The sequence below is a fragment of the Salmo trutta genome, chromosome 1 (assembly GCF_901001165.1).
Source record: "Salmo trutta chromosome 1, fSalTru1.1, whole genome shotgun sequence".
In the NCBI taxonomy this organism is placed as follows: domain Eukaryota; kingdom Metazoa; phylum Chordata; class Actinopteri; order Salmoniformes; family Salmonidae; genus Salmo; species Salmo trutta.
The window spans coordinates 55638746-55666121 of NC_042957.1; the positions used below are offsets into that span (position 1 = coordinate 55638746).

Sequence of the window (27376 nt, forward strand, 5' to 3'; positions counted from 1 at the left end):
ATTTGTTAAACGGCAGCCAAGCATCGACCATGTCACCAGAATAAGAGTAAGACCCTCAATATTTATTGGAAAGTAGCAACAAGCTCATTACTGTGCACTTTAACCACCCTGGTAAACTGTATGCTTTCCTTGGTCGTAGTGGGAGGACCACATGTCATCGCGTTACTCCAAGTTCACTTCGATATGATGGTTACTATATCAATATTTGTGCATAAAGGCATTTCACCATTTCTCGCATAATTCATTTTAGACACAAAAAGGTCACATCTTCTCTAGTGTATTTTGAGTTGACAGATTTCCATCAGGCCAGTTTTTTATTTTTTTATTTTTTTTACTAGACATGTACTTTACTTGCATCAAGGTTCTAGTAAACCTGGTTACTGGCCACAATTAATTCACTCAAACTGGGGGGGTAAATTACTTGGAAGGGTTGATTCTGAAGATCCATAAATATTAGGGGAAAATATGTCTTGAAGTATAGTATGACATTCCTCCATTTTACTTGTAGATGCTGGCTGAGGAGAAGACCATCTCATGCCGCTATGCTGAGGAGAGGGACAAGGCTGAGGCTGAGGCCAGGGAAAAGGAGACCCGGGCCCTGGCTCTGACCCGCCAGCTGGAATCCCTCATTGACATGAAGGACGAGATGGACCGTGCCAACAAGCTGCTCCGTGCTGAGATGGAGGACCTGGTCTCCTCCAAGGATGATGTCGGCAAGAGTGTAAGACAGCCTAGTGTCACTACTTTTTTTTTGGGGGGGGGGGGGGGGTTGAATTGTTCTAGGTAGAAATCAATTCAAATCCTCTGTTTAAATACTGATCCCAAAGTCCTATTTCTCATCACAATCTCTACTATTCTCCTTCAGGTACACGAGCTGGAGAAGTCCAAGCGTGGCATGGAGCAGCAGCTGGAGGAGATGAGAACTCAGCTGGAGGAGCTGGAGGACGAGCTGCAGGCCACGGAGGACGCCAAGCTGCGTCTGGAGGTCAACATGCAGGCCATGAAGGCCCAATATGAGAGAGACCTGGCAGGACGAGATGAGATGGGCGAGGAGAAGAAGAGACAGCTGGTCAAACAGGTACACTAGAAGCTACAGGTTTGACTTTGTAGATAGTGGTTCCTTACTGTGTTATTTGTCCACATGTAGTCCAGTGATTGAAAGCTTGAATCTCTCTGGTCCTCAGGTGCGGGAGATGGAGTTGGAGTTGGAGGATGAGAGGAAGCAGCGCTCTGTTGCCGTGGCAGCCCGTAAGAAGCTGGAGCTGGACCTGAAGGAGCTGGAGGCAGCCATCGACATGGCCAACAAGAACCGTGATGAGGCCCTCAAACAGCTTAAGAAGCTCCAGGTAACAACCAATTACATTATCACCAGCTTCTGACTAGTATGTTTTTATACCATGACCACGTTCTATCCTAATCAAGATGCATGCAGATGGTGGATAGTTTGTTAGAAAAATGCTTTGAACCTCTCCACCAGGCCCAGATGAAGGAGCTGCTGAGGGAGCTGGAGGACACTCGTATGTCCAGAGACGAGATCATGGCCCAGGCCAAGGAGAACGAGAAGAAGCTCAAGAGCATGGAGGCCGACATGATCCAGATGACAGAGGTCGGTCTGCGCTGCTGCTGCCCCTCACCTGACCATCTCACACTAGTCTCATTTTATTCTCACCTGACACCTCGCCCTCCCAAACAATACAAAACCTACTTCTGTAACTCTTTATAAATCCTACTGTGAGAAACTTTATTTGCAAATAACTCAAACTTTTGCACAAATCCTCCACTGAAATCATGATTGTCAAATCAAAGTTTATTTGTCACATGCGCTGAATACAACAGGTGTAGACCTTACAGTGAAATGCTTACTTACAGGCTCTAACCAACAGTGCAAAAAAGGTATTAGGTGAACAATGGGTAAGTAAAGAAGTAAAACAACAGTAAAAAGACAGGCTATAAATTAGCGAGGCTACATACAGACACCGGTTAGTCAGGCTGATGTGGAAAGGTAGTTATGAGAGCTTATCTCAAGTTAGGATTTGGCCCACGCACACGCTTTGGTTCTCACACACTCTGACCCCCCCCCCCCCCCCCCCCCCCCCCCCCCCACCCCCTCCAGGAGCTGGCTTCTGCAGAGCGTGTAAAGAGACAGGCCCAGCAAGAGAGAGACGAGCTGCAGGATGAGATCAACAACCAGGCTGCCAAGAAGTAGGAACCATTTTCATATTCTCTCATAACCTACTGTTTTATCTCTGCTTCTAATGACCCAAATGTCTCTTGCTCTCTTATCTCATCCTTTCTTTCCCACCTTTCCTCTTCCCCTCAGTGCTCTGATTGCAGAGGAGAAAAGGAGACTGGAGGCTCGTATCGCACAGCTGGAGGAGGAGCTGGAGGAGGAGCAGTGTAACACTGAGCTGGTTAACGATAGGCTGAAGAGAGCTCTGCTGCAGGTAGGACAGCCAAGGACGGCAATTGACTTTCATGCCCCATGTGTACAGACTGGGATGGTGTACTTCTAATGATAAGGTGGGTCAGGCAGTTTAACCCCCTGTCTCTGTCAGACTGACCAGATGACTGTGGAGCTGACGGCAGAGCGCAGTACCTCCCAGCGCCTGGAGGGGGCCCGCTCCCAGCTGGAGCGCCAGAACAAGGAGCTGAAGCTGAAGCTGCAGGAGCTGGAGGGAACCGTCAAGTCCAAGTACAAGGCCACTATTTCTGCCCTGGAGGCCAAGATCGCCCAGCTGGAGGAGCAGGTGGACATCGAGACCAGGTGAGTGGGTCTGAGCCTGACCTTAGACCACCTGCATCCTCATTCAGATAACCCGCATCTCCTGTGCTCTCCATAATGCAAAAAAATAACTGAAATTGCAGCATGGGTGAGATCAGATGGTGAAAATCCCACAAGCCATGGAGAAGTTAAGTAGAAGTTTCAGCCTGTCCATGTGACCCAAATGTATGTTTCCACAGGGAGAGGCAGCAGGCGTCCAAGCTGGTGCGCCGCACAGAGAAGAAGCTAAAGGAGGTCGTCCTCGCGGTGGACGACGAGAGACGCAACACAGAGCAGTACAAAGACCAGGTCAGGGCTCGAAAACAAGTTTCAACACATGCCCAACAGCTTTACACCTGCAAACTTCGTCTCTATTTTGAATATATGTGAATGATTTAATGGAGTACATTTATATAAAGCTTTCACACTACATCTCTTTGTACTTTACATTGTCTTGGAACACACCCTATCCACCACCTATATGTAGCATCCACCTTGGTACTTGATGCACGTGTGTGTGTGTGTGTGTGTGTACGCAGTCGGACAAGCTGAACTCTCGTATGAAGCAGCTGAAGAGGCAGCTTGAGGAGTCTGAGGAGGAGTCCCAGAGAGCCAACGCCAACCGCAGGAAACTGCAAAGGGAGCTGGAGGACGCCACCGAGTCAGCCGACGCCATGAACCGTGAGGTCAGCACCCTCAAGAGCAAGCTCAGGTACGTACACCTCCATCACCCAACCGGACTAAATGCTGATGCACTGACTTAGTTGTAAATGAAGCCGTCTGTACTAGCACCCTACACAGCATACTTGCATTTACAATGTATGTTTCAATCACATTCCCTCTGCTACATTACTGATCATATATCCTCAGAGGGCCTACATTTTTTTTTTTTTAATTTGGGGGCCCTCTAGGACTCTCTTCCATGGTATGTGCTGTGCCCTTGTCACGATCTCTCTGCCCTAATCACTGATCTCTACCGTCTGTTCCAGGCGTGGGGACCTCCCCTTCACCATGCGCCGCATCGTCAGCCGCGCAGGCATTGAGAGTGACGAGGAGAGCGAGCCCAAGAGCGAGACCCCTGAGCCCAAGCCTGAATGAACAGCCAGTGTTCCCTGCTGTCCGTAGGATTGAACTGCAACAGTCATACAAAACACACAAACCAACACATACCACTTAAAGTAACGCATGCACTTAGAGGGACACAAACATCATGATACTGTATGATTTTAGAGGCAGTAAATATACTTCACAGCCAAACCTCAGTGTCTCTTAAATCGGAGACTTGACAATCTATGTACACTTATATTCCATACAAGCCAATACAACAGTACTTCAGACAATCACCATACTGACATAACTCATACAAACTTGTGGGCCAAATTTATTTTCTCCTGCTTCATTCTCTGGGAAAAAAATAAAAATGAATGATATTTTTGTAAGGAAACATTCCATTAGAAATAGTCTTTTTTTGGGATCTTTTTCTAACTGAAGCAAGAACGAATGAAATGAATATAAATAAATGAAGAAGGATTACTCGAAGGGGGACCAAAGTAATATCGCTATCTATAGATTTGTATTTTATGCTAAAGTTTTTATAATGGGTAAGTATGAAAGTACTACACGTCTATTATGGCTCTCGCTCGCTCTCACCTCAGTTTATAATGGAGGTTTATGTGCTCAATTGTACCGTATTAATTTAGCTGCGGATAGTACTTAAAACATGAATATGCTTTTGGGCTTAAGAAAACGATACATCTATAGACACACACAAAGCGCGCGCGCACACACAGAATTAAAGAAACGCATTCATGTACAAACATCTTGATTTGTGCTGATTTGTCTTATTTTTGCACTGAGATGTATGACTGGATTAGAAATGATAGACCACTGCATTGGTGCATTAAATTAAAGACATTGATAGACAGCAGATGCACCTCAAACAAGAAAAGACAAATTCAGAGTAACTGCAAGCTCATGTATTCATGCCAACACACACTAAAGCCTTACAGTCAAATTTTACTGTTCAAGGTTGTTTTTTTCCTGGATCCACGTATTGATTTTTTTATATGCATTTCTTTACTACTATCAATGTTTTTATTGATGCGCAGGGTCGACGGTTACGGGGTGGTGGGCTAGTTTATTACTCACGACACGCTGTATTCTCAGAGCACTGCTTGGTGGGGTATAGGGGTGGTTGAATAAAGCATGTTGTTGGGATGAGTGGGACGTTGTTTAATTTTGCAGCGCCGTGGTCTAACACATCACATGATATCCTGATGGCATCTTTACTTTCTCTGACAGGAAGATGACTCCCTGTTGAAATGCCTGGCCAGGTTTAATCCCATGCATTTAAGGGATGTGGTGAGGTAGATGAGTGAAGGTGCTTTAGGTCTGGGTGAACTGACCCCTGCAGGCTGTGCTCAGGGTTGCCTTCTTTGCTCACACTGCTGGGAAGTGAGAGGAATTTGTTATTTTTAATGATGGATAACAGACAAAGGATCACTCTCTCGCATTTGGAAGCAAAAAAGAAAAGATTAACAAGTTATCTCAATTTTGTACTGTTCATTTTCTCTGCAGCTCTGAAAAAATGAAATCTTGATGAGTTGTGAATTGTTGGTATTATTGCAATAAAGATGGCTTTCTAAACTGCAACCATTGACTCCTGAGGATTTTTATGTCTATTAAAGGGGCAATCAGCAGTTACTACATTAAAAAATATATATATATATTTTACCCATTTATTCTTTAAGAATATAACTTACAAATTCCTTATGAACTTAGTTCAAAGTAAATGTAAACAAACAAATGGCCTCGAAACATGGTTAAAACAAAAGTTATCATGGATGGTCAGTCCGTGAATCCGTAGCTTTGTCTATGAATTTGAGTGGTTAGATTCCTCCAGCCCCATCCCTCAGCTGTTTACTGAAACGGGCTGGGATTTCGCGTTAATGTTTCTACTGCTGATTGCAGCTTTAAACTGGCAATACACTAGACTATCTGCTCTAGTATTATCCTGTAGTCTTTATTTTTTTAGCATCGTGATCTCAGACATGACCACAAGAGGACAGTCATGAATCTGAACAAATCCAAATTGAAATGGTTCCCCGGGACAAACGGCATAATAATGAAGCAAGTTTAAACCGGTTTAAACAGAATATTGGACACAAGGATGGACAGATTTGGGTGAGAACTGAATGTCGTTTTTATATTGTATTGTACAATATTTCAGCGAATGGCCTTTGCTTGTTAATCATTGTTTAATCAAATAATTACAGATGCCTGTTTCTGTTGATTACAACTTTTGTCCACTCTCCAGTTCAATGCTCTGCCCTATGCATTTATAAATGAGTTTCTATTCTCATTGTGCACGTTTTGTAACTAGTCTTCGGGTTGTGTTCTCATTCTAATTTAATTGAAATAGTATTAGACACAATTTTCGGTAAATGTTTTGTTGGATTGGGAAACGCTTCTGACAACTGTCTGGTTCATGATTGTTAAGGTTTTGTATTAGAGCTTCCTAGTCGTTGATTCTGGTACTTTAAAATTGGAAACTCAGAGCTCATGTTTCCTAGTTCCGACTAGCACGAGAACGAGGCATTAACTCCTAAATTATTTCGTGGGAATCCTGAGATGCATATGGTTCCAAAGATCACTGTAGGCCTCTGTTTATCATGATTGAAAATGATCTAGTGTGAGACCTGTGATAAATGTTGCTCATATTTGTTTAAATTAACGTATGTTGAACTACCTTGAATGTTTGTCGACATGTACATTCGAGGTTGACATGGGAGTGCAAATTCATTCCTGTCAGTCTTTCCTGTCCTGTCCTGATTCTGCAACAGTTCCTATAACCCCGGATCATAATCACTCCTGTCCAGTCCAGTGCTAAAATTTAGCTGAATGAGTGTGCAACCAGTCATTTAGTGATGTCTGTGTTACATTAACAATAGTCATTCATTGTATGAATCTGTTTCAATGTATATAATGTGTGCTGAGTCACTTTGACTCTCACAAAATCAGTCACATAGATGTATGCCGATCGAGATGTCTGTCGGTACCCATTTAAAGTAATGTCTTGAAATGACAGAACATATTCCATAAAACATGTATATCAAGATTTAAGGGTCTGGAGTCTGGACACATTATTAAACCCAGTCCTGGACTAAAGCACTTTAACTTAATTTGGCCACCTGTGCCTCAGTATTGAGAGCATGATGCTTCAGGGCCCCCCCTCCACATATACACACATGTTCACACCACACACACAGATGTGCACACACACACTCATGAGAAACATGTGCAGCGTGATCAGGGTGTATGTAATGCTAATGTGCTGGGTGGTGATCTTTGATTAGTTAATAAGTAACTGTGTGTCTTAAATGGGAACCATAGTGTGAGTCAGATGATTCCTACATTGGGTCTGTGCTGTGGTGAGCACAGCCCCTCTAGTTGATCAGTCAGAGGCAGTGCAGCTCTCCAGTATCTGCCGTAAGGGACACACTGTATCAACATTGCAAACCACCCGTGCTGTAAGTCACAGCCTGTAACATTCTATATCAGTTTAGAAAGGTTATTCTGTGTTATGTAATGGATTGCGCAGCTGAAATGCCCATTCATGAAATCTTCATCTTCTCTGTAATCTCTTGTACAGGAGTGTTTGGGAAAAGTTGAATGGACAGTGGCAGAGTAAGGACTGAGAAAGTGATAAAAAAAAGAGGATTTTGATCATACAAGGACAACATTATTGGATTGGAATTTCTTCTCAACTTTCAAAATAACAATGGAACTGTCTCTGGTGAGTGGGATGTTTTATACATCATTTAGTATTTGATCCATGGTGAAAGTCTGAATGACAATAATTCTAGAGTAACTTCAGTGACTGTTGTACATGTACTGTGAATAGCTGAGTATGTTTTATTGATGTGGTTTGGGTGGTCTAAGGGCTTGGATTATAATATTTAATATCTCAGTTAAGATTTCACATGCATTTTATGTCAGGCTGTGATTTTGGATCAGGGTACCCAGGCCTACTTTCTCAATCCAGCCCCTATGTTAATCGCAGTACCATCCTGTGACATAGTTGATTGACCCAGTTGTCCTTACCCCTCCTCTAACCTGCTGGAAGTTTCAGGCCACTTTCATACTATGCACTTTCTCAGGCTGTTCTAGAATATTCAATGTTTTCTGTGTTTACAAGTTCTCTATTATCCTCTGCCCTGAAGTAGGTCAAACTCCCGGGTGCCACCTTAAATCTTCATAGACATGCCAAACAAGTGAGCAAGGCTTTGCCAAGCCTCCACTGTGCCAACACTGCCATTGGTCAACAAGCACTGTTGGTGGGCTGTTGCCATAGCACCCTCATTAAGGGAGGGGCAGGGACATGTTGAGAAAGTGTGGGTTTCAAGTCCCAGTGAAGTAGTACAGGTTGTCAATATCACATCACAGTACAGGAACTACCAAGTAATTTACCAGAGCTGAGGACATTGAAATGTACTAGAATTCATGCCAAGTGATAAGGAAATAAAAACACTTTTACACATAAGTACTAGTTCTAGAGCAGCACATACGCTCTAGAATGTAAACCGTGATAAGTTGTTTTATGGAAGCCAGAACATACAAAAACATGCGCATGCGCTCACACACACACACTGACATTTACAATGTATGACGCATGGCATTTTGCAGAGAAGTGCATTAGCTGGAAGCAGAAAGATGAGGGGTAGAGTAGGAGAACCAGCATTGAGAGGTTGTGTGTGAGAGAGACTGGAAACATACGCCAGTGGATTAAGCTGCTTTGTGAAGGGAAACTGAGGAAAGCTTATAGAGAAGTGAAGAGAAGGATGGAGGCTTTTGCCCTGACAACCCACCACAGTTCATAACAGCTTAGCCAGAGAGGGGAAGAAAACAGGGACAAATGCAGGAAAAACAGGATCAGCCACTGAAAAGTAGCCCGGGGAAGGTAGGGATGTGGGCTGTAGGAGGGATGTGTGTGTTGTTTTGTATATTGTGTGTGTGGCGTCTTATTTTTTGTCTGTAATGACAGAATGTGAAGATTGGAGTGACTGGGTATGGTGGATATGATGTTTATTCTGCAGCCATCCAGTTCTTTGTTAATGTTTGTGTTGGCAGATTGTTTAGAGAACTAAGCATGCCAATTATGATAATGCATTATAACACATACCTGATGTAGGGTGACACTTGCAGGGAGGGGAATAGTGTGTGTGTTCATGGGTTGGTGCATCTTAGTTTTTCAATGGAGAGTCCTTTGCCCTTTTGCCTGTTCTCTTCGTGGTCCCATGTTAATTTACACACAATTTTTCAATCATTGCTTTGTGTTGTAATCACTCATATTCTTGAGTCTGAATGTTTGTTTTTACTACTTGTGTGGGTATTTATGTAATGTGAATTACTGTAGCAAGTGTATGTGCATTTGTCCTATTTCCCAGGACCCACTCTGCCTGGTGCTTTCCATCGTAAACAGTCGTAAGGCCCGTCATGCTTTGGGCTCTCACTGAAGAGCACTCTACCGTGACTGGTGTGTGATCGATGTTATCACTCTCCCTTCCTCCCCTCTCTGCTTGTCTCTCCCTTTAGGCTCACCCGGCTCTCAAAGCCTTTATGTGTGGCTCTCTCAGTGGAACATGCTCCACCCTGCTCTTCCAGCCTCTGGACCTGGTCAAGACCCGCCTGCAGACCCTTCACAGCAACATGCAGCCTGGGTGAGTAGCCTTCAGCTGGCTCAGTCAATACCTCTACAGCGTAGTCCACACACTTCCACATAGTTATCAGGTGAGGTTACATTTGCAGTAAGTTTTCTGGCTCCAGATTACAGTCTTGTCCTAGACCATGAGACCCACTAGCATTGCATTACTCTATTGACTTGCCTCATTGACTAAGCAATATTGTAGATTGTAGATCTGAACATTGAGAGTCCAAAGAGTCATAAAACTCACGCTGGTTCCACATGGCCTGCATGCTAGTAACAACTCAATGTCACGTCAGCTATTTTGAAATGAAGCGTAGTTGCAACACACTTAAAAATAACTTTTGGGTCATTTCATAGGACAGTGTGTTAATACGGCTTTCTCTCTCTCTTACGCTCTTTCAGTTCAGCAAGAGTGGGGATGGTGACTGTGTTCTTAAGTGTTGTACGGACAGAGAAGCTCATAGGACTTTGGAAGGGGGTCTCACCAGTAAGTTGGCCTCTCTTTATGATCAGTGATATAAATAGAAACACATCAACTGTGTTGAATTTGTGTGTTGAGTATATGACTCTGACAGAATTTCTGCTCTGCTTCCTCCTCCAGTCATTTGTGCGGACCATTCCCGGCGTAGGGATCTACTTCAGCACCTACTACTCTCTGAAGCAGCACTACTTCCTGGAGCAGGGCCCCGGGGCCATGGAGTCTGTGCTGCTTGGAGCTGGGGCCAGGACTGTGGCAGGGGTCTGCATGCTGCCTGTCACTGTCATTAAAACTCGCTTTGAGGTATGTTCAGGTAGAGAGACGGAGGGAGGGGCAGGAAGGAAAAGATAAATACTTTTCTATATACTGTATGATTACAGTGACTACATGAGTACTGTTTAATGTGTGGGTGTTTACTGTAGTGTCTGTTGTTGTTGTTTCAGAGTGGCAGGTATAACTACGTGAGCGTGGCAGGAGCTTTGCGCAGTGTGTGTCAAATAGAGGGACCCAGAGCTCTGTTCTCAGGGCTGACCGCCACCCTCCTCAGAGATGCTCCCTTCTCAGGCCTCTATGTCATGTTCTACAGCCAGGGCAAGAACACTCTGCCACAGGGTCTGTATCAGGACACCGGACACACACCACACTAATGCTCAACACTAGTATTTGTTTCACTAGTGTGCGATCACTTTGAAGTGTCAGTATGGGGACGCCGATGACATAAACATAGAGCAGTAGTATTGGTTACACTAGTAGCCACATTTGATAACTTTGACGTATCTGTCTCAATGTGAATTGTTTGGTGTGGAGTGGAATTTATAGTGTCTCTCTGTTTCTTCCTCGCAGAGATAAGCACGTCTCCCTACGCACCCCTGGCTAACTTCAGCTGTGGGATTCTGGCCGGGGTCCTGGCTTCCCTGGTCACCCAGCCAGCTGACGTGGTCAAAACCCACGTCCAAGTCAGCCCACATCTGTACAAGAGGACTGCAGACGCTGTGCGATACATTTACAATGTAACTATCTCTCTGGGTGTTTTATTGAACACAGCGTTGTTACTATGCTTAGGGCAATAGCACTGTTATAATATACTGACGTTGTTCTTATGTGGGTCAGGCTAAACTGTTGTCTGTATGTGTTTATATACTTACCTCTAGCCTGCACACAGTGTCACACTCTGTAATAAAACATATGAGTTGATTAATAGTAGTTGACAAGTGCCATTCTTTCTCTCCGTCTCTAAGGAGCACGGGTTTCCTGGGTTCTTCCGGGGTGGGGTGCCACGTTCTCTGAGGAGGACCATGATTGCTGCCATGGCATGGACGGTGTATGAACAGATGATGGCCCGCATGGGCCTCAAGTCCTGAGGAGGGATGACACAAAAGAGGGATGACAAGAAGAAGGGGTGACAAGTCCTGAAGAGAGAGAATGAAATGAGGAACGTGTGGACCGAGGAAGAAAGTGAAAGTCAAGTCACCGAGGACAAACCATTACAGTGAGGAGTGCCCTGGAAGGCACTGCTGTGTTTGTGTCTTAAGACTGCCTAGTTGTGAGAGTGTGCCAATGGACTTCTTCACTGACATACAGTATTCTGCCATAACATTATTAACACATTGCAAAGATATGATACCTCAGGGACTGGTATCCATACTTTGACAGAAAGATGGGGACTAGTAGTTTTATTAAAATGTCTGTATATTTGAATGGATTGCAATAGTTTTGCATTGCACAATATTGTCTGTCTTCATTGTATGTGAGGCTACACCAAACAAGACTTTAATTTAATTATTCTACTGGGCTACTTTCAAAATTCTATATTGCACTATAAGTCCCTAACTAGCCACTGGACTCCCAGCCACCCTGACTGTTTAAGCTACTCCAGGCTTTAGATATATATCCCACTGTAGAATTCTACAATGTTAGGTACAGTTGAAGTCGGAAATTTACATACACTTAGGTTGGAGTCATTAAAACTAGTTTTTCAACTACTCCACAAATTTCTTGTTAACAAACTATAGTTTTGGCAAGTCGGTTAGGACATCTTCTTTGTGCATGACACAAGTAATTTTTCCAACAATTGTTTACAGACAGATTATTTCACTTATAATTCATTGTATCACAATTCCAGTGGGTCAGAAGTTTACATACAATAATTGTGCCTTTAAACAGCTTGGAAAATTCCAGAAAATGATGTCATGGCTTTAGAAGCTTCTGATAGGCTAATTGACATCATTTGAGTCAGTTGGAGGTGTACCTGTGGATGTATTTCAAGGCCTACCTTCAAACTCAGTGCCTCTTTGCTTGACATCATGGGAAAATCAAAAGAAATCAGCCAAGACCTCAGAAAAACAATTGTAGACCTCCACAAGTGTGGTTCATCCTTGGGAGCAATTTCCAAATGCCTGAAGGTACCACGTTTATCTGTACAAACAATAGTACGCAAGTATAAATACCATGGGACCACGCAGCCGTCATACCGCTCAGGAAGGAGACGTTCTGTCTCCTAGAGATGAACGTACTTTGGTGCGAAAAGTGCAAATCAATCCCAGAACAACATCAAAGGACCTTGTGAAGATGCTGGAGGAAACAGGTACAAAAGTAACTATATCCACAGTAAAACGAGTCCTATATCAACATAACCTGATAGGCCGCTCAGCAAGGAAGAAGCCACTGCTCCAAAACCGCCATAAAAATGCCTGACTATGGTTTGCAACTGCACATGGGGACAAAGATCGTACTTTTTGGAGAAATGTCCTCCGTTTTGATGAAACAAAAATAGAACTGTTTGGCTTAATGACCATCGTTATGTTTGGAGGAAGAAGGGGGAGGCTTGCAAGCCGAAGAACACCATCCCAACCGTGAAGCACGGGGGTGGCAGCATCATATTGTGGGGGTGCTTTGCTGCAGGAGGGACTAGTGCACTTCACAAAATAGATGGCATGAGACAGGAAAATGATGTGGATATATTGAAGCAACATCTCAAGACATCAGTCTAGAAGTTAAAGCTTGGTCGCAAATGGGTCTTCCAGATGGACAATGACCCCAAGCATACTTCCAACGTTGTGGCAAAATGGCTTAAGGACAACAAAGTCAAGGTAATGGACCTCAGACCTATAGAACATTTGTGGGCAGAACTGAGAAAGCGTGTGTGAGCAAGGAGGCCTACAAACCTGACTCAGTTACACCAGCTCTGTGAGGAGGAATGGGCCAAAATTCACCCAACTTATTGTGGGAAGCATGTGGAAGGCTACCTGAAACATTTGACCCAAGTTAAACAATTTAAAGGCAATGCTACCAAATACTAATTGAGTGTATGTAAACTTCTGACCCACTAGGAACGTGAGGAAAAAAATAAACGCTGAAATAAATCATTCTCTCTGCTATTATTCTGACATTTCACATTCTTAAAATAAAGTGGTGACCCTAACTGACCTAAGACAGGGAATATTTACTAGGATATAATGTCAATAATTGTGAAAAACTGAGTTTGAATGTATTTAGCTAAAGTGTATGTAAACTTCCGACTTCAACTGTACCTGTTTTCCCTAGAATTTAGCACAACTTGTATCTGTTTGTTTTTAAGTTGAAGGTAAAGAACACTAATTGCTTAACATACTGATCCCTAGCTGGAAATGCACTTTAACTACTTCCGTAATCTAAAACCCTGGAGTGTCTCATGCCGCAGTGAGTCTGCCTGCCTTCCCTTTGTGCCAAGCTATTGCCACTGTTGTAAGATATTATTCTGGTAGAGATGTTGTAACATATAATAAATAAGCTTTGCTTGCTGTCCATTTGAGCTGTACAGTTGATTTGCCTTAAAAGGTTATTATAATTGTTAATGTTTTCATATTTGATATAATTTTTTATTGTTTATTGTAATGGTGAATAATTATGCTGGTGTGTTGAAGAGAACATTTTAAAAATGTTTGAAAGAAAATGTATAAAATGATCTAAGAATACATGAGTCTGCTAATATTCATTATATAAGGCATTTGCTTTGTGTCTGTCATGCCTCCCTTTACACCTATTTTTCTCCCTTTTCTCTTCCCTTTCTCTCTCCACACTCTGTGAAACAACAAAGTGACATGACATTAGTGCCTTGGGGAACCTTTCCACCACTGCAACCCATGCGTCCTCAGAAGGAAATGAAATAACCCATGACATACTGAATCCTGGCTGAGGCGGTGGTTAGGGGGTCACTGTGAGAGAGACAGGCTGACACGCAGGCAGCTCAGCTTAGTTCACACACATGTTCCAGCAATGCCCTACTTATATGGCCCATAAATCGCATGACAGTTGGTCTCAGAGCGTTAATAACTACACCTACAACCCAACATTGCCCTCGTTATTCAGAGGTAATATGGAAAGCCCACACAGTACTTGAGAGCAGTGGATGTTTCCAGCACATAGGTCATTCTCAGTTCCAACATTAGTACAGCAATACCGGAAATAGCTTTTATTTTCATTTCACCTTATACACAGCCATTATACCTACCAACAGTAATAGCAGTGCATGATGATAATATGCTTATCACAGAGCTGTCAGCATAAGACTGGGAGAAGGGGGCAGGGTTGTGACAACAAAGGGATAGTTAATGATAAGGAGAGTGAAAGGCAAGAGTCAAGCAAAAGTAAGGCATTAGGCTATACTGATCTAAACCAGTTTCCTTCTTGGCTATGTCTGTATTTGATTATTTTTTCATCTATAAACCTTGTACATTAAAACCATGTTATTAGCTAAGTATGCCATATTTTGTATGTTATTAGCTAAGTATGAGTCATATTTAATTGTTTGTGCATTACATGTCTGACTCATTATGTAAAACAAACACTGTTAACCCATTGGAAACTTGTGCAACTTTGTGGTTCTTTTTTTAGCTTAATGACATGACACCCAGTTCAAACCCAATCAGCTGTTCTCATTGGAAACCTTATATCAAGGACTGCAGTGATATAGCCTGTGTCACAGTGGCCTTTGCTTTCCAAATTAGATAGGGAACACTGACATATGAAGTGAGTTTGACACAGATTAGGAGTTTATTGAGGTCGTAGATGATGTATGTGTGTAAACTTGCTGTGGAGAATACATAGGTGGTTGCTACTTAAAGTCCCCAGGACATTCACAGTATTAGGCAAGACTGCCTTTTCTTGTGCACCAGACGCATGGAATAATCTACAATCCATGCTTCATCTAGATATGTTAGTGCCACTGAATTCATTTAAAATATTGATGGGAGACTGTTACAGAGGAGTGTAAATGCTTTTTTAGACTGGATCACATTGTATTGTATTGTTGTATGTTTTAATTCTGTAATGTATTGATTGTTGCTGCCTTCTTGGCCAGGTTTCCATTGAAAAAAAGACTCTGGGTCTCAGTGGGCTTTTCCTGGTTAAATAAAATAAAATTAAATTAAATAAATACATGCACCGCAAATATATTAAGATTGAGCCACTGAAAGGACTTTGAGAACACCCCAGTCTACATATTAACTTAATTATCCTTTTTGTAAGTGGCCTATTCAATAAGTCATAAAAGTTTGTTATTTTTATTCACTCAGTCACATAACCCCACTTCTCAATAACATGTCATACCCTCCACCTGTAATTACCCCATGACCTTGACATTGGTCAAAACATTGCAATGATCTTTTCCAGCACCCAACCCAAGAGATCCAAGCCATCTTGTCTAGCAAAATCACTATGTACGTTGTGATACCTTCACCCGGAACTCCGTATCTCTAGCAAATAAAGTTGCAACACAGGCCACTCTAACCGAGAGTCAACGTCTCCCCATTTTCTTAATATGGTCTTTCCATCGCATTGTCTTAATATGGGCTCCACGTCCGACCTCCAGTTACCGGTTTCACCCAACCCATATACGCTGCCACTCTGCTGCTAGTGCGCTGGAGTGTTTGCGCCATCTAGTGAATGAAATATCCAAGTAGACAGTTATATTTCCAGTCAGCGAAACAACCAATCATGTGCTTTGAAACGTGAGTATATATTTGGCGTAATTTCCTCTCGTCTTCCTCTCTGACGCCGCGTGTTACAGGTTTCGCGTTGTTTCGTGGTGAGTTGGAAGTTACATTTCACGCTTTTTAATGGCAAACGTCACTTAAATAGACGAAGTAATCAGTGACTATGTGCAGAATGTCTCACATTAGACTATCTAGATGTTTGAATTTGAAGGCTTTATATGACTTAAGTTAACACTAACATGTCGAGTAGACACGTGCCTGACATGCTGTTTAACGCACGGTGTCCTGCCAAGCACACTAGCCAGGTCATTTAATTCTAGGCGTGGATGGCCCTATCAACTACAATGTTTGGGCCTGGAATAATTGAATATTTTTTTATATAAACTTTTGACTTTTGGTCATATTTATTTTTTTATTTTTTTAAGTACTCAAGCCAGGGAAAGTGGTCAAGATGTCCGGAAATCTAGATGTCCTTCAAATGAAGGAGGATGATGTGCTGAAGTTCTTGGCAGCAGGAACCCATCTGGGAGGAACTAACATGGACTTTCAGATGGAACACTACACCTACAAGAGGAAGAGTGATGGTGAGTGTTTGGCAGTCCTTAACACCCAAAACACTGGAACAAAACTACTTGTAGTGGTATAAGCCAGTAGTCAACCCACCCAGGTTGTGGAGGGATACTGTTTATGCAGGCTGCTGTTCTGGCACAAGCATGCCTGATTTGTGTTTTTGTTCTGGTTTTCTGTACAGCCAATGTCACAAAGTGCTAATGTATAAAGGGCTTTATAAATACATTTGGTTGATATTCAAGGTCTTGATGAATATTTGAAATGGATGTCTGTTTCAAATGCTTCTGTCCCCTTCAGCTCACAGAACTAGAGTTGATCACTGACTCTTTCTCTCACTAGATGGAGCACATTTGGGCAGGGTAAACTGGACACAGATCTGGGTGTACTGACTGCCCCTTGTCCTCAGGTGTGTACATCATCAACCTGAGGAGGACCTGGGAGAAGCTACTGCTGGCAGCCCGTGCCATTGTTGCCATCGAGAACCCAGCTGACGTCTGCGTCATCTCCTCCAGGAACACTGGACAGGTACAGCTCCAACTGGCAGCGTAGTGGGCACGGTGAATAATGACTAACTGAATACTTGCTGTGTGTTTACCCATCAATTGGACAGGTTTCTGTATAGATGTGGCTGCATGCGGGCACACAAAGCCTTGCACTGAGGTTGGTGTGCAGGTGTCGAAAGTTTGCTAGAGGGATTGGGCCTGGTTTTTGTTAACAAATACGTTTATTTGTCATGTGCACCGAATACAACCGGTGTAGGCCTTAGAGTGAAATGCTTACTCAGAGGCCCTAACCAACAGTGCAATTTTTAAGTAAAAAATAGGTGAACAATGGATAAGTTAAGGAAATAAAAAAAGTGAATAATAACAGTAGCGAGGCTATATACAGGCACAGGTTAGTCGGGCTAATTGAGATAGTAGATGTGGTTAAAGTGACGATGCATATAAACCCAGCAAAAAAAATGTTCTCTCACTGTCGCCTGTTTATTTTCAGCAAACTTAACGTGTAAATATTTGTATGAACATAAGATTCAACAACTGAGACAAACTGAACAAGTTCCATAGACATGTGACCAACAGAAAATGGAATAATGTGTCCCTGAACGGGGTTTAAAATCAAAAGTAAGTCAGTATCTGGTGTGGCCACCAGCTGCATTAAGTACTGAAGTGCAGCTCCTCATGGACTGCATTAGATTTGCCTGTTTTTGCTGTGAGCTGTTACCCCAGTCTTCAAGGCACCTGCAAGTTCCCGGACATTTCTGAGCCCTCAACCTCCAATCCAACAGGTCCCAGACGTGCTCAATGGGATTAAGATCCGGGCTCTTCGCTGGCCATGGCAGAACACTGACATTCCTGTCTTGCAGGAAATCACGCACAGAATGAGCAGTATGACTGGTGGCATTTCCATGCTGCAGGGTCATGTCAGGATGAGCCTGCAGGAAGGGCACCACAGGAGGGAGGAGGATGTCTTCCCTGTAATGCACAGCGTTGAGATTGCCTGCAATGACAACAAGCTCAGTCCGATGATACTGTGACACACCGCCCAAGACCATGACGGGTCCTCCACCTCCAAATCGATCCCGCTCCAGAGTACAGGCCTCAATGTAATGCTCATTTCTTTGACGATATACGCGACTCTGACAATCACCCCTGGTGAGACAAAACTGCCTTACAACAGGCCTACAAGCCCTCAGTCCAGCCTCTCAGCCTATTGCGGAGAGTCTGAGCACTGATGGAGGTATTGTGGGTTCCTGGTGTAACTCGAGCAGTTGTTGCCGTCCTGTACTTGTCCTGCAGATGTGATGTTCGGATGTACCAATCCTGTGCAGGTGTTACACGTGGTCTGCCAATGCGAGGACAATCAGCTGTCATAGATGTCTCACAGTACGGACATTGCAATTTATTTCCCTGGCCACATCTGCAGTCCTTATGCCTCCTTGAAGCATGTTCACGCAGATGAGCAGGGACCCTGGGCATCTTTCGGAGTTTTTCAGTCGGTAGAAAGACCTCTCTAGTGTCCTACATTTCCATAAATGTGACTTTAATTGTCTACAATCTGTAAGCTGTTAGTGTCTTAATGACTGTTCCACAGGTGCATGTTCATAATTGTTAATGGTTCATTGAACAAGCATGGGAAACAGGCTTTAAACCCTTTACAATGAAGAACTGTGAAGTTGTTTGGATTTTTATGCATTATCTTTGAAAGACAAGGTCCTGAAAGGGATGTTTCTTTTGTTGAGTTTATGATAAAAAGTAGTGTTAAAGAGGGGGTGGCGGGACATAATGCAGATAGTCCGTGTAGCCAATGTGCAGGGGCACCGGTTAGTCGGGCTAATTGAGGTAGTATGTACATGTAGGTATTAGAGGTCGACCGATTGATTTTTCGATGCCGATTAATCGGCCGTTTTTTTTATTTATTTGTAATATTGACAATTGCAACAATACTGAATGAACACTTAACTTCATATAATACATAAAATCAATTTAGCCTAAAATATATAATGAAACATGTTCAATTTGGTTTAAATAATGCAAAAACAAAGTGTTGGAGAAGAAAGTAGAAGTGCAATATGTGCCATGTAAAAAAGCTAATGTTTAAGTGCCTCTCAGAACATGGGAACATATGAAAGCTGGTGGTTCCTTTTAACATGAGTCTTCAATATTCCCAGGTAAGAAGTTTTAGGTTGTAGTTATTATAGGACTATTTCTCTCTATACGATTTGGATTTCATATACCTTTGACTATTGGATGTTCTTATAGGCACTTTAGTATTGCCAGTGTAACAGTATAGCTTCCGTCCCTCTCCTCGCTCCTACCTGGGCTCGAACCAGGAACACATCGACAACAGCCACCCTCGAAGCAGCGTTACCCATGTAGAGTAAGGGGAACAAGTCTCGGAGCGAGTGACGTTTCAAACGCTATTAGCGCGCACTTGCTAACTAGCTAGCCATTTCACATCGGTTACACCAGCCTAATCTTGGGAGTTGATAGGCTTGAAGTCATAAACAGCGTGATGCATTGCGAAGAGCTGCTGGCAAAACGCACAAGTGCTGTTTGAATGAATGCTTACGAGCCTGCTGGTGCCTACCACTGCTCAGTTAGACTGCTCTATCAAATCATAGACTTAATTATAATATAATAAACACACAATTACGAGCCTTAGGTCATGAAAATATGGTCGACTCCGGAAACTATCATCTCGAAAACAAAACGTATATTATTTCAGTGAAATGCAGAACAGTTCCGTATTTTATCTAACGGGTGGCATCCCTAAGTCTAAATATTCCTGTTACATTGCACAATCTTCAATGGTATGTCATAATTGCGTATAATTCTGGCAAATTAGTTCGCAACGAGCCAGGCAATGAACGCAAGAGCAGTGACACAATTTCATGTTAGCAGGCAATATTAACTAAATATGCTGGTATAAAAATATATACTTGTGTATTGATTTTAAAGAAAGGCATTGACGTTTATGGTTAGGTACATTGGTGCAACGACAGCGCTTTTTTCGCAAATGCGCTTGTTAATCATCACCCGTTTGTCGAAGTAGGCTGTGATTCGATGAGAAATTAACAGGCACCGCATCGATTATATGCAATGCAGGACACGTTAGATAACTACACATAGTTGATATTACTAGTTTAACTAGTGATTATGTTAAGGTTGATCTTTTTTTATAAGATAAGTTTAATGCTAGCTAGCAACTTACCTTGGCTTCTTGCTGCCCTCGCATAACAGGTAGTCATTCTGCCACGCAGGCTCCTCGTGGAGTGCAATGTAAGGCAGGTGGTTAGAGCGTTGGAATAGTATCCAGAAGGTTGCAAAAACGAATCCCCCCCCTGAACAAGGAAGTTAACCCCTGTTCCTAGGCCGTCATTGAAATAAGAATGTGTTCTTAATCTGACTTGCCTAGTTAAATAAAGGTGTAAAAAAAAAAAAATCTGCAAATCGGTGGCCATAAATACCGATTGTTATATAAACTTCAAATCGGCCCTGATTAATCAGTTAACCTCTAGTAGGTATGGTTAAAGTGACTATGCATATATGATAAACAGAGTAGCAGCAGTGTAAAAGAGGGATGGGAGGGGGGGGTTGCAAGTAGTCCGGGTAGCCATTTGATTACCTGTTCAGGAGTCTTATGGCTTGGGGGATAAAAAGCTGTTGAGATGCCTTTTTGTCCTAGACTTGGCGCTCCGGTACTGCTTGCCATGCAGTAGTAGAGAGAACAGTCTGACTGGGGTGGGTGGGGTCTTTGACAATTTTTATGGTCTTCCTCTGACACCACCTGGTATAGTAGTCCTGGATGGCAGGAAGCTTGGCCCCAATGATGTACTGGGCCGTACGCACTACCCTCTGTAGTGCCTTGTGGTCGGAGGCCGAGCAGTTGATATACCATGCAGTGATGCAACCAGTCAGGATGCTCTCGATGTAACATCAGTAGGGCTTCAGCACAATGATTTTCATTTGATAGTGACCTGAGCCATTTCAATTCTGCATGCAGTCTAGTGCCGCTTGCCTTTAGGTTCCAAGGGCAGTGATGGGTGTTACACATGCTGTCTGCAGCTAGGTCGCTAATAACCGTTCATATACGTTTTTGTAGAGAGCTGTGCTGAAGTTTGCCTCGGCCACTGGTGCCACCACCTTCCACGGTCGTTTCACCCCCGGAACCTTCACCAATCAGATCCAGGCTGCCTTCAGGGAGCCCCGCCTCCTAATCGTAACGGACCCTCGTGCCGACCACCAGCCCCTGACTGAAGCCTCTTACGTCAACATCCCCACCATTGCCCTGTGCAACACTGACTCCCCACTCAGATATGTCGACATCGCCATCCCCTGCAACAACAAGGTTAGACTGCTTTGCCCTCATACGCTTAACACCTACGTGAGTTTCCTGGTTGGTGTTTGTCTTGCACACCGTTAGAGCCCGGCGCAGTCTTGTCAGTGCGGTGCTGGGTGTAGGATGTGTGCTACAGAAATGCAGTGCCTTTTTTCTCCCCTTGCTCCATCCGTGTGTAAGAGGGAGGGGGAATTAGGTATAGGCCTTGCTACATATTTCTGTAAAAGACAGGTGTTCTAGTCTCACTGGTGTAGTTGGTCATTGCCTGATCTGTGCTCCAGGGTCACCACTCTGTGGGTCTGATGTGGTGGATGCTGTCCAGGGAGGTGCTGAGGATGAGGGGCACCATCTCCAGGGAGCACCCCTGGGAGGTCATGCCTGATCTCTATTTCTACAGGGACCCTGAGGAGGTAAGACGCAGGCCTTTTAGACACATACTTAAACCATTATACACCAAATTTACTGGTAGGACAAGCTTACCTTCTCAATAGTAATGGATCTTGCATGTTCTGTTTGCCTTGTTAGCCTGCCACTCATTGTTTCCCTGGCAGATTGAGAAGGAGGAACAGGCTGAGGCTGAGAGAGCTGTTGGAAAGGAGGAGTTCCAGGGAGAGTGGACCGCTCCAGCAGCTGAGTTCACCCAGCCTGAGGTGGTTGACTGGTCTGAGGGAATGGCTGTGCCCTCTGTCCCCATCCAGCAGTTCTCTGCGGGTAAGGATAGTGAAGATGTGGTTTCTGGTTCCACTATGCTGAGACTTGGTTTTAGTTTCTTGACTGATGCACTTGGCAGCATTTTCTAAATCTGATGTTGAGTTGGATGTAAATGACTCTTGGTACTTCAGGACCTATAAAATGTTTGTCTGAAAGGTCTCATGTTTAGTTGTAATCCTAATTGAGTTTCCACTTGACTTTCAGCTGCTGCTCTTGCCAAGCCAGCTGCTGAGGGCTTCACTGGTGAGTGTTGTGAGCTTAACGTCAGCCTCCCTCTAATTGATGCACCATAATTGTCATCAGTTGGGTTGATTGTTTAACCTACTCAAATATACTGACATTTGTGATTGTTGGAAATGTATTTGCACCTCTTCAATGTTCTCTCTTGCAGAGGACTGGAGTGCCCAGCCAGCCACTGAGGATTGGTCAGCTGCCCCTACTGCCCAGGACTCTGAATGGGGTGGGGAGACTGCTGCTTGGTCCTAAGTAATGGTGGGCTGATGTTTGACAGTACAATAAGTTGCTTTTTTGTTATACAAACTGACCCCTGACAATTTAAACACTACAGTGTAGTAGGCAAATGACCTTAACTGCAGTACTACATGAATATTAACAACTGTTTTATGCTTACATTTCACATTGAAAGAACTTAAGGCAACAGTCTAATTAAATGTTATTATGTTGAGCCCTCTTAATGCTGACAAAAGGGGTAAAGCTCTAATTACACTGTTGGGTGATTCTGCCCTGCAAGCTTTCAGAAATTAAAACTTACTGAAACACCATTTTACCAGTTGTCTATTTGTCTAGAAATATCTCAATGGCTATGATTGTACTATTCAGGAATTTATATTTCTTACACCTGTAGACAAATGTAATTTGCATCATGTCATTAGACATCATTTTTGGTTGCAAATTAAATACAATTAAAACACTACTTATACATTTTTACATGAACTTGTATGTATTAAGTAATAAAAGGTTTTCATAACTCAACATGATGCCTGAATGTATAATCTTGACTGATGGCTGAAAACATTCATGCAAAATAAGATATTTCCACCAAACATTTGAATTTTGATTTCCCGTTCAAAAACAATTCATACTCATGTACATCATATGGGTGAAGTGGAGATGTATTTAAAAAAAAAAAAATCAACTGTTAAACTTAAGACCAAGTTAAACTCCAAGTAGCTGATGGGCTGTGCTTAAGGAAGTAGGCCAGTGTTTTTGAGAGATGGACCCAGATTGCAGAGGGTGACGCAGAATCACCGACGTGAATTGCCTGGATTTCATTGAATTTACACAGGTAGTTCTCTGCAAAGTCAATATGCACGATCTTCTCTCTGCAGTTTTGTATTTAAATTCTCCGGGGTATTGGTGTAAAATGTTGTACACGTGTTACCCCAACTTCTCTTCTCAGTCCTTTGGAGAAGTCCTCCAGTAGTCTAGTGTGCCACCTTTATTTTACTGACAAATGTGCAGGGACCTCCATGTTTTTCTTTTTTCTCTCCAGCTTTGTTTTTCCACTTAAACCACCATGTCTTCTCACCAGCATCAAATGCATGTTTTTAAGCTCTTTTGGTTGGCAAAGGGAGCACTGTACATGCACTCTTCAGGGTCTCACAGCACAAAGACAAGCTGCAGCTGATCACTTTATTGTAGTTTTTCCACCATGAACTGGAGGTTGGTGTGGGTTTTGCAGAGACGTGTCCCTATCATGGACTGTTGGCGTGACAACTCAAAAGGAAGTACTTTGCAGAATTCATAGGACATTTTAATCTCTGAATATTCGCTCTTAAAATAATGATTAGGGTTCTGAATTGTGCCATTCAAGAAGCGCTTCTGCTAGTTTTTTGTTCCTCTTTCCATGTTGCTCTACTGTTATCACATTCATAGAATCTAGTGATTTTTATTTTTTTCTCTTCTGTTACATTGCTTTTTCCTGGAGTATTGAAGACTTGTTGGCCTGTTCATTTGCCCTCATAGAATTTGGATTTTCAGCAAAAGCAGTTTGCAGCTTTGACCAGGCTGTACTTTTTCAGGATGTTGCCTCTGAGCATTTTGGAAGCCACTTGTTTGTCCTTGGCACTATGCATGTTTTGATACTTTTGCTTTAACTCTGCAATAATGGCATTTTGAAACAAAATCCTTCAAGTTCTTCAGTTCCCATATTTGGGGTTCTTGTCTCCATTTTATCAGTTGATCATACCTTTTTTTTTTGTATTTCTCAGCTTTCAGTAAAGCTTTATCAAGTTTGACATTTGTCATGCAAAGATCTGTTTGAGTGACCTCTTCCAAACTTTTTCCTTCCAGCAAGTATTTGACTTCTCATTCCTGTTGCAGATGCTAAGGGGCATCAGGGGCAGGTAAGTTAGGGGCATGTATGTTGCCCTCTGGCAAAGCTCCACAGAGGTTGGAGTATCTGTCCATAGGACAACTTTAAGCTGTACACTGCAGAACTGGGATTTATGGATGAGTGGCCAGAAAAGACATTGCGTAAGAAAAATAATAAGCAAACATGTTTGGTGTTTGCCAAAAGGCATGTGGGAAACTCCCCAAACATATGGAAGATGGTACTCTGGTCAGATTATACTAAAATTGAGCTTTTTGGCAATCAAGGAAACGCTGTCTGGCGCAAACCCAACACCTGATAACCCCGAGAACACCATCCCCACAGTGAAGCATGGTGGTAGCGTCATGCTGTGGGGATGTTCTTCATCGGCAAGGACTGGGAAACTGGTCAGAATTGAAGGAATGATGGATGGTGCTAAATACAGCGACATTCTTCAGGGAAATCTGTTTTTGAGGTTCACCTTCCAGCGGAACAATGAACCTAAGAATACTGCTAAAGCAACACCCGAGTGGTTTAAGGTGAAACATTTAGATGTCTTGGAATGGCCTAGTCAAAGCCCAGACCTCAATCCAATTGAGAATCTGTGGTATGACTTAAAGATAGCTGTACACCAGCAGAACCCATCCAATTTGAAGGAGCTGGACCAGTTTTGCCTTGAAGAATGGGCAAAAATCCCAGTGGCTAGATGTGCAAAGCTTATTGAGATGTACCCCAAGAGACTTGCAGCTGTAATTGCTGCAAAAGGTGGCTCTACAAAGTATTGACTTTGGGGAGGGGGTGAATAGTGATGCTGTTTTTTAGGTCTTATTTCTTGTTTGTTTCACAAATATTTTGCATCATGTAAATCAAATGATACAAACCCCCCCTGTGAGATTTGGCCCTGCATAATGGGGTGTTAAAGTTTAACCTATACCTTTAAGCTAAGTATTGTTGGGTTTTATTTCACTTATTAGATATGATGCATTACCATTTACAGTAGATGTAGGCCTAAGTATGAACGGACTGTAATGCACTAAGAAGACACACACACACAATGCCTGGTTGTGGGGCCGCTCAAGGACAGGTGTACGGGAGGGGCTGGTAGAATGGAAGCAGAAACTGTCCTAACTGTAGCATAAAAACAGGCACTGTCCTTGGGTGTCTGACTCTCGGGTACACACATGAAGATAAGCTAGAAGACAACTATGGTTGGCAACAAAGATGCGTCTAGATAGCTGGGACCAGCCTGCATGCCAACGATAGGATGAGTAAGTTTTTAAACCACACTCATCCTCCCTCTGACAGGCCAGCAGTGAGCTGGAACTATCTCTGTCAGAGTATTTAAGGAAGAACTTATGTCATTTTCAGTTCTCTGTTTGCCCTGCGAGGTGTTACAGTGAACCCGTATATACGGAAATTGCATTTGCCATTTATTAACTGCTGAATAAATATTGACATTAATATAAAATATAATTGACTCTTTGTTCCTATATCAGATTCGAACACATGCAGCCTTAACACCCCCAAGAATTATTTTTAATTCCAGGTTGTAAGGCAACAAAATAGGGAAAATGCCAAGGGGGGTGAATACTTTCGCAAGCCACTGTACGTTTGTGATGGAAATGACTGGGATGGAAATGACATTCTACAGTTTTTGGAGAAAAATGACAGACTGCTTAGCATGTTTTGGCTAGTATTAGAGCTAGCATATAGTTTACACTAAACACAAAATAAATTTAAAAAAATCAATTCTACCACAAATTAAAGAAATTATGGCCTGCAATATTTAGAGTTTTCTTCAATTTCTGGACAGCACACCTGGAACAACTGTCCACTGCAGCCATATGCTTCAGTGTCACAATACGTTTCCATGGTAACTAAATTAACATTCTCTTGACTAAAGGTTATGAGGAATTTTGCCCTCAGTGGTGGAAATGACACCACTACCAAAGGACAGATGTATTTTGTGCAGTGGTGGAAAAAGTACCCAATTGTTATACTTGAGTAAAAAAAAAAAATTCATGACAAAGTAAAATGTCTCAAGTAAAAAGTACAACTCCAACACTAAGACATAATTTAAAAACTAAGCATTTGTGTTAAGTGAGTGCCAGATCAGAGGCAGTAGGGATGACCAGGGATGTTCTATTGATAAATGTGTGAATTGGACCATTTTCATGTCCTGCTAAGCATTCGAAATGTAACGAGTACTTTTGGGTGTCAGGGAAATGTATGGAGTAAAAAGTACACTTTTTTTGTGATGTAGTGAAGTAAAATTAAAAGTTGTCAAAAATATAAATAGTAAAGTACAGATACCCCCAAAACATTACTTAAGTAGTACTTGAAAGTATTTGTACTTTTGAAGTACTTTACACCACTGATTTTGTGTAAATATAAAGGTCATACTCACAAATATTGATACAGATTTTATTTAATTGACTCTCTCTACTAGATAACATAATATAATTAAGCAATAAGGCATGGGGGGTGTGGTATATGGCCAATATACCACGGCTAAGGGCTGTTCTTAGGACGACGCATCATGGAGTGCCTGGACACAGCCCTTAGCCGTGGTATATTGGCCATATACCACAAAACCCAGAAGTGCCTTATTGCTATTATAAACTGATTACCAACGTAATTAGAGCAGTAAAAATTTATGTTTTGTCATACCTGTGGTATAGGGTCTGATATACCACTGCTGTCAGCCAATCAGCATTCAGGGCTTGACCCACCCAGTTTATAATGTGTAATTATACTTTTTTTTATCTCATAGAAAAACATAGAAGCTCAAAAGTATGGGTCAGGGACAAGGACAAAATAGTGAAATATAGGTATAAAATGCATCTGAAAATTAGCTAAAATACTTGATAGAGATGTGTTTAAAAAATCTGGGGTGATTGTAGTGTGAACTTAACAAATATAGAATAAAAACATGTATTAATAAAATCCCCCCAAAATACCCGAGGACATAGTGCTGCAGAATCCCCCTGTTACATCATATTGGGAG

General features: G+C 42.6%; 3 protein-coding genes across 6 annotated transcripts in view; all 3 read left to right on the forward strand.

Moving 5' to 3' along the window:
• LOC115201436 (myosin-9) overlaps positions 1 to 5413 on the forward strand; it is a 33169-nt gene extending 27756 nt beyond the window's left edge. For all 3 annotated transcript variants that reach the window (XM_029765057.1, XM_029765074.1, XM_029765065.1), the window contains 10 exons: positions 509 to 721; positions 866 to 1078; positions 1185 to 1346; positions 1478 to 1606; positions 2114 to 2202; positions 2321 to 2444; positions 2556 to 2764; positions 2962 to 3070; positions 3301 to 3473; positions 3751 to 5413. In XM_029765057.1, the coding sequence (XP_029620917.1) occupies positions 509 to 721; positions 866 to 1078; positions 1185 to 1346; positions 1478 to 1606; positions 2114 to 2202; positions 2321 to 2444; positions 2556 to 2764; positions 2962 to 3070; positions 3301 to 3473; positions 3751 to 3859 (1530 nt within the window). In that variant the 3' untranslated portion in view covers positions 3860 to 5413. The remainder of the gene's footprint in view (positions 1 to 508; positions 722 to 865; positions 1079 to 1184; positions 1347 to 1477; positions 1607 to 2113; positions 2203 to 2320; positions 2445 to 2555; positions 2765 to 2961; positions 3071 to 3300; positions 3474 to 3750) is intronic.
• A 446-nt stretch (positions 5414 to 5859) lies between these two features.
• Positions 5860 to 11643, forward strand: LOC115201449 (mitochondrial glycine transporter B-like). Of its 2 annotated transcripts, none has more exons than XM_029765096.1 (8): positions 5860 to 5944; positions 7413 to 7556; positions 9356 to 9480; positions 9870 to 9954; positions 10069 to 10248; positions 10389 to 10557; positions 10789 to 10955; positions 11184 to 11643. In XM_029765096.1, exons 2-8 carry the CDS (start codon positions 7542 to 7544, stop codon positions 11304 to 11306), a joined length of 864 nt encoding a protein of 287 aa, XP_029620956.1. In that variant the 5' UTR covers positions 5860 to 5944; positions 7413 to 7541; the 3' UTR covers positions 11307 to 11643. The 2 variants fall into 2 exon arrangements, with proteins under 2 accessions (XP_029620956.1, XP_029620948.1); XM_029765088.1 differs by lacking the exon at positions 5860 to 5944 and adding an exon at positions 7065 to 7290.
• Positions 11644 to 15939: 4296 nt separating this feature from the next.
• Positions 15940 to 22819, forward strand: LOC115201462 (40S ribosomal protein SA). Its single transcript, XM_029765108.1, has 8 exons — positions 15940 to 16009; positions 16343 to 16501; positions 16894 to 17012; positions 21090 to 21335; positions 21608 to 21736; positions 21878 to 22037; positions 22242 to 22280; positions 22429 to 22819. Exons 2-8 carry the CDS (start codon positions 16369 to 16371, stop codon positions 22521 to 22523), a joined length of 921 nt encoding a protein of 306 aa, XP_029620968.1. The 5' UTR covers positions 15940 to 16009; positions 16343 to 16368; the 3' UTR covers positions 22524 to 22819.
• Positions 22820 to 27376: the final 4557 nt, after the last annotated feature.

Coding starts and splice junctions, on each gene's coding strand:
- LOC115201462 (XM_029765108.1), top strand. CDS start 16,369: ATGTCCGGAAATCTAGATGTCCTTCAAATGAAGGAGGATGATGTGCTG. Junction 21,737..21,877: donor TCTACAGGGACCCTGAGGAG/GTAAGACGCAGG, acceptor TTTCCCTGGCAG/ATTGAGAAGGAGGAACAGGC. Junction 22,038..22,241: donor CATCCAGCAGTTCTCTGCGG/GTAAGGATAGTG, acceptor CTTGACTTTCAG/CTGCTGCTCTTGCCAAGCCA.
- LOC115201449 (XM_029765096.1), top strand. Junction 9,955..10,068: donor TTTGGAAGGGGGTCTCACCA/GTAAGTTGGCCT, acceptor TTCCTCCTCCAG/TCATTTGTGCGGACCATTCC. Junction 10,558..10,788: donor CAAGAACACTCTGCCACAGG/GTCTGTATCAGG, acceptor TCTTCCTCGCAG/AGATAAGCACGTCTCCCTAC.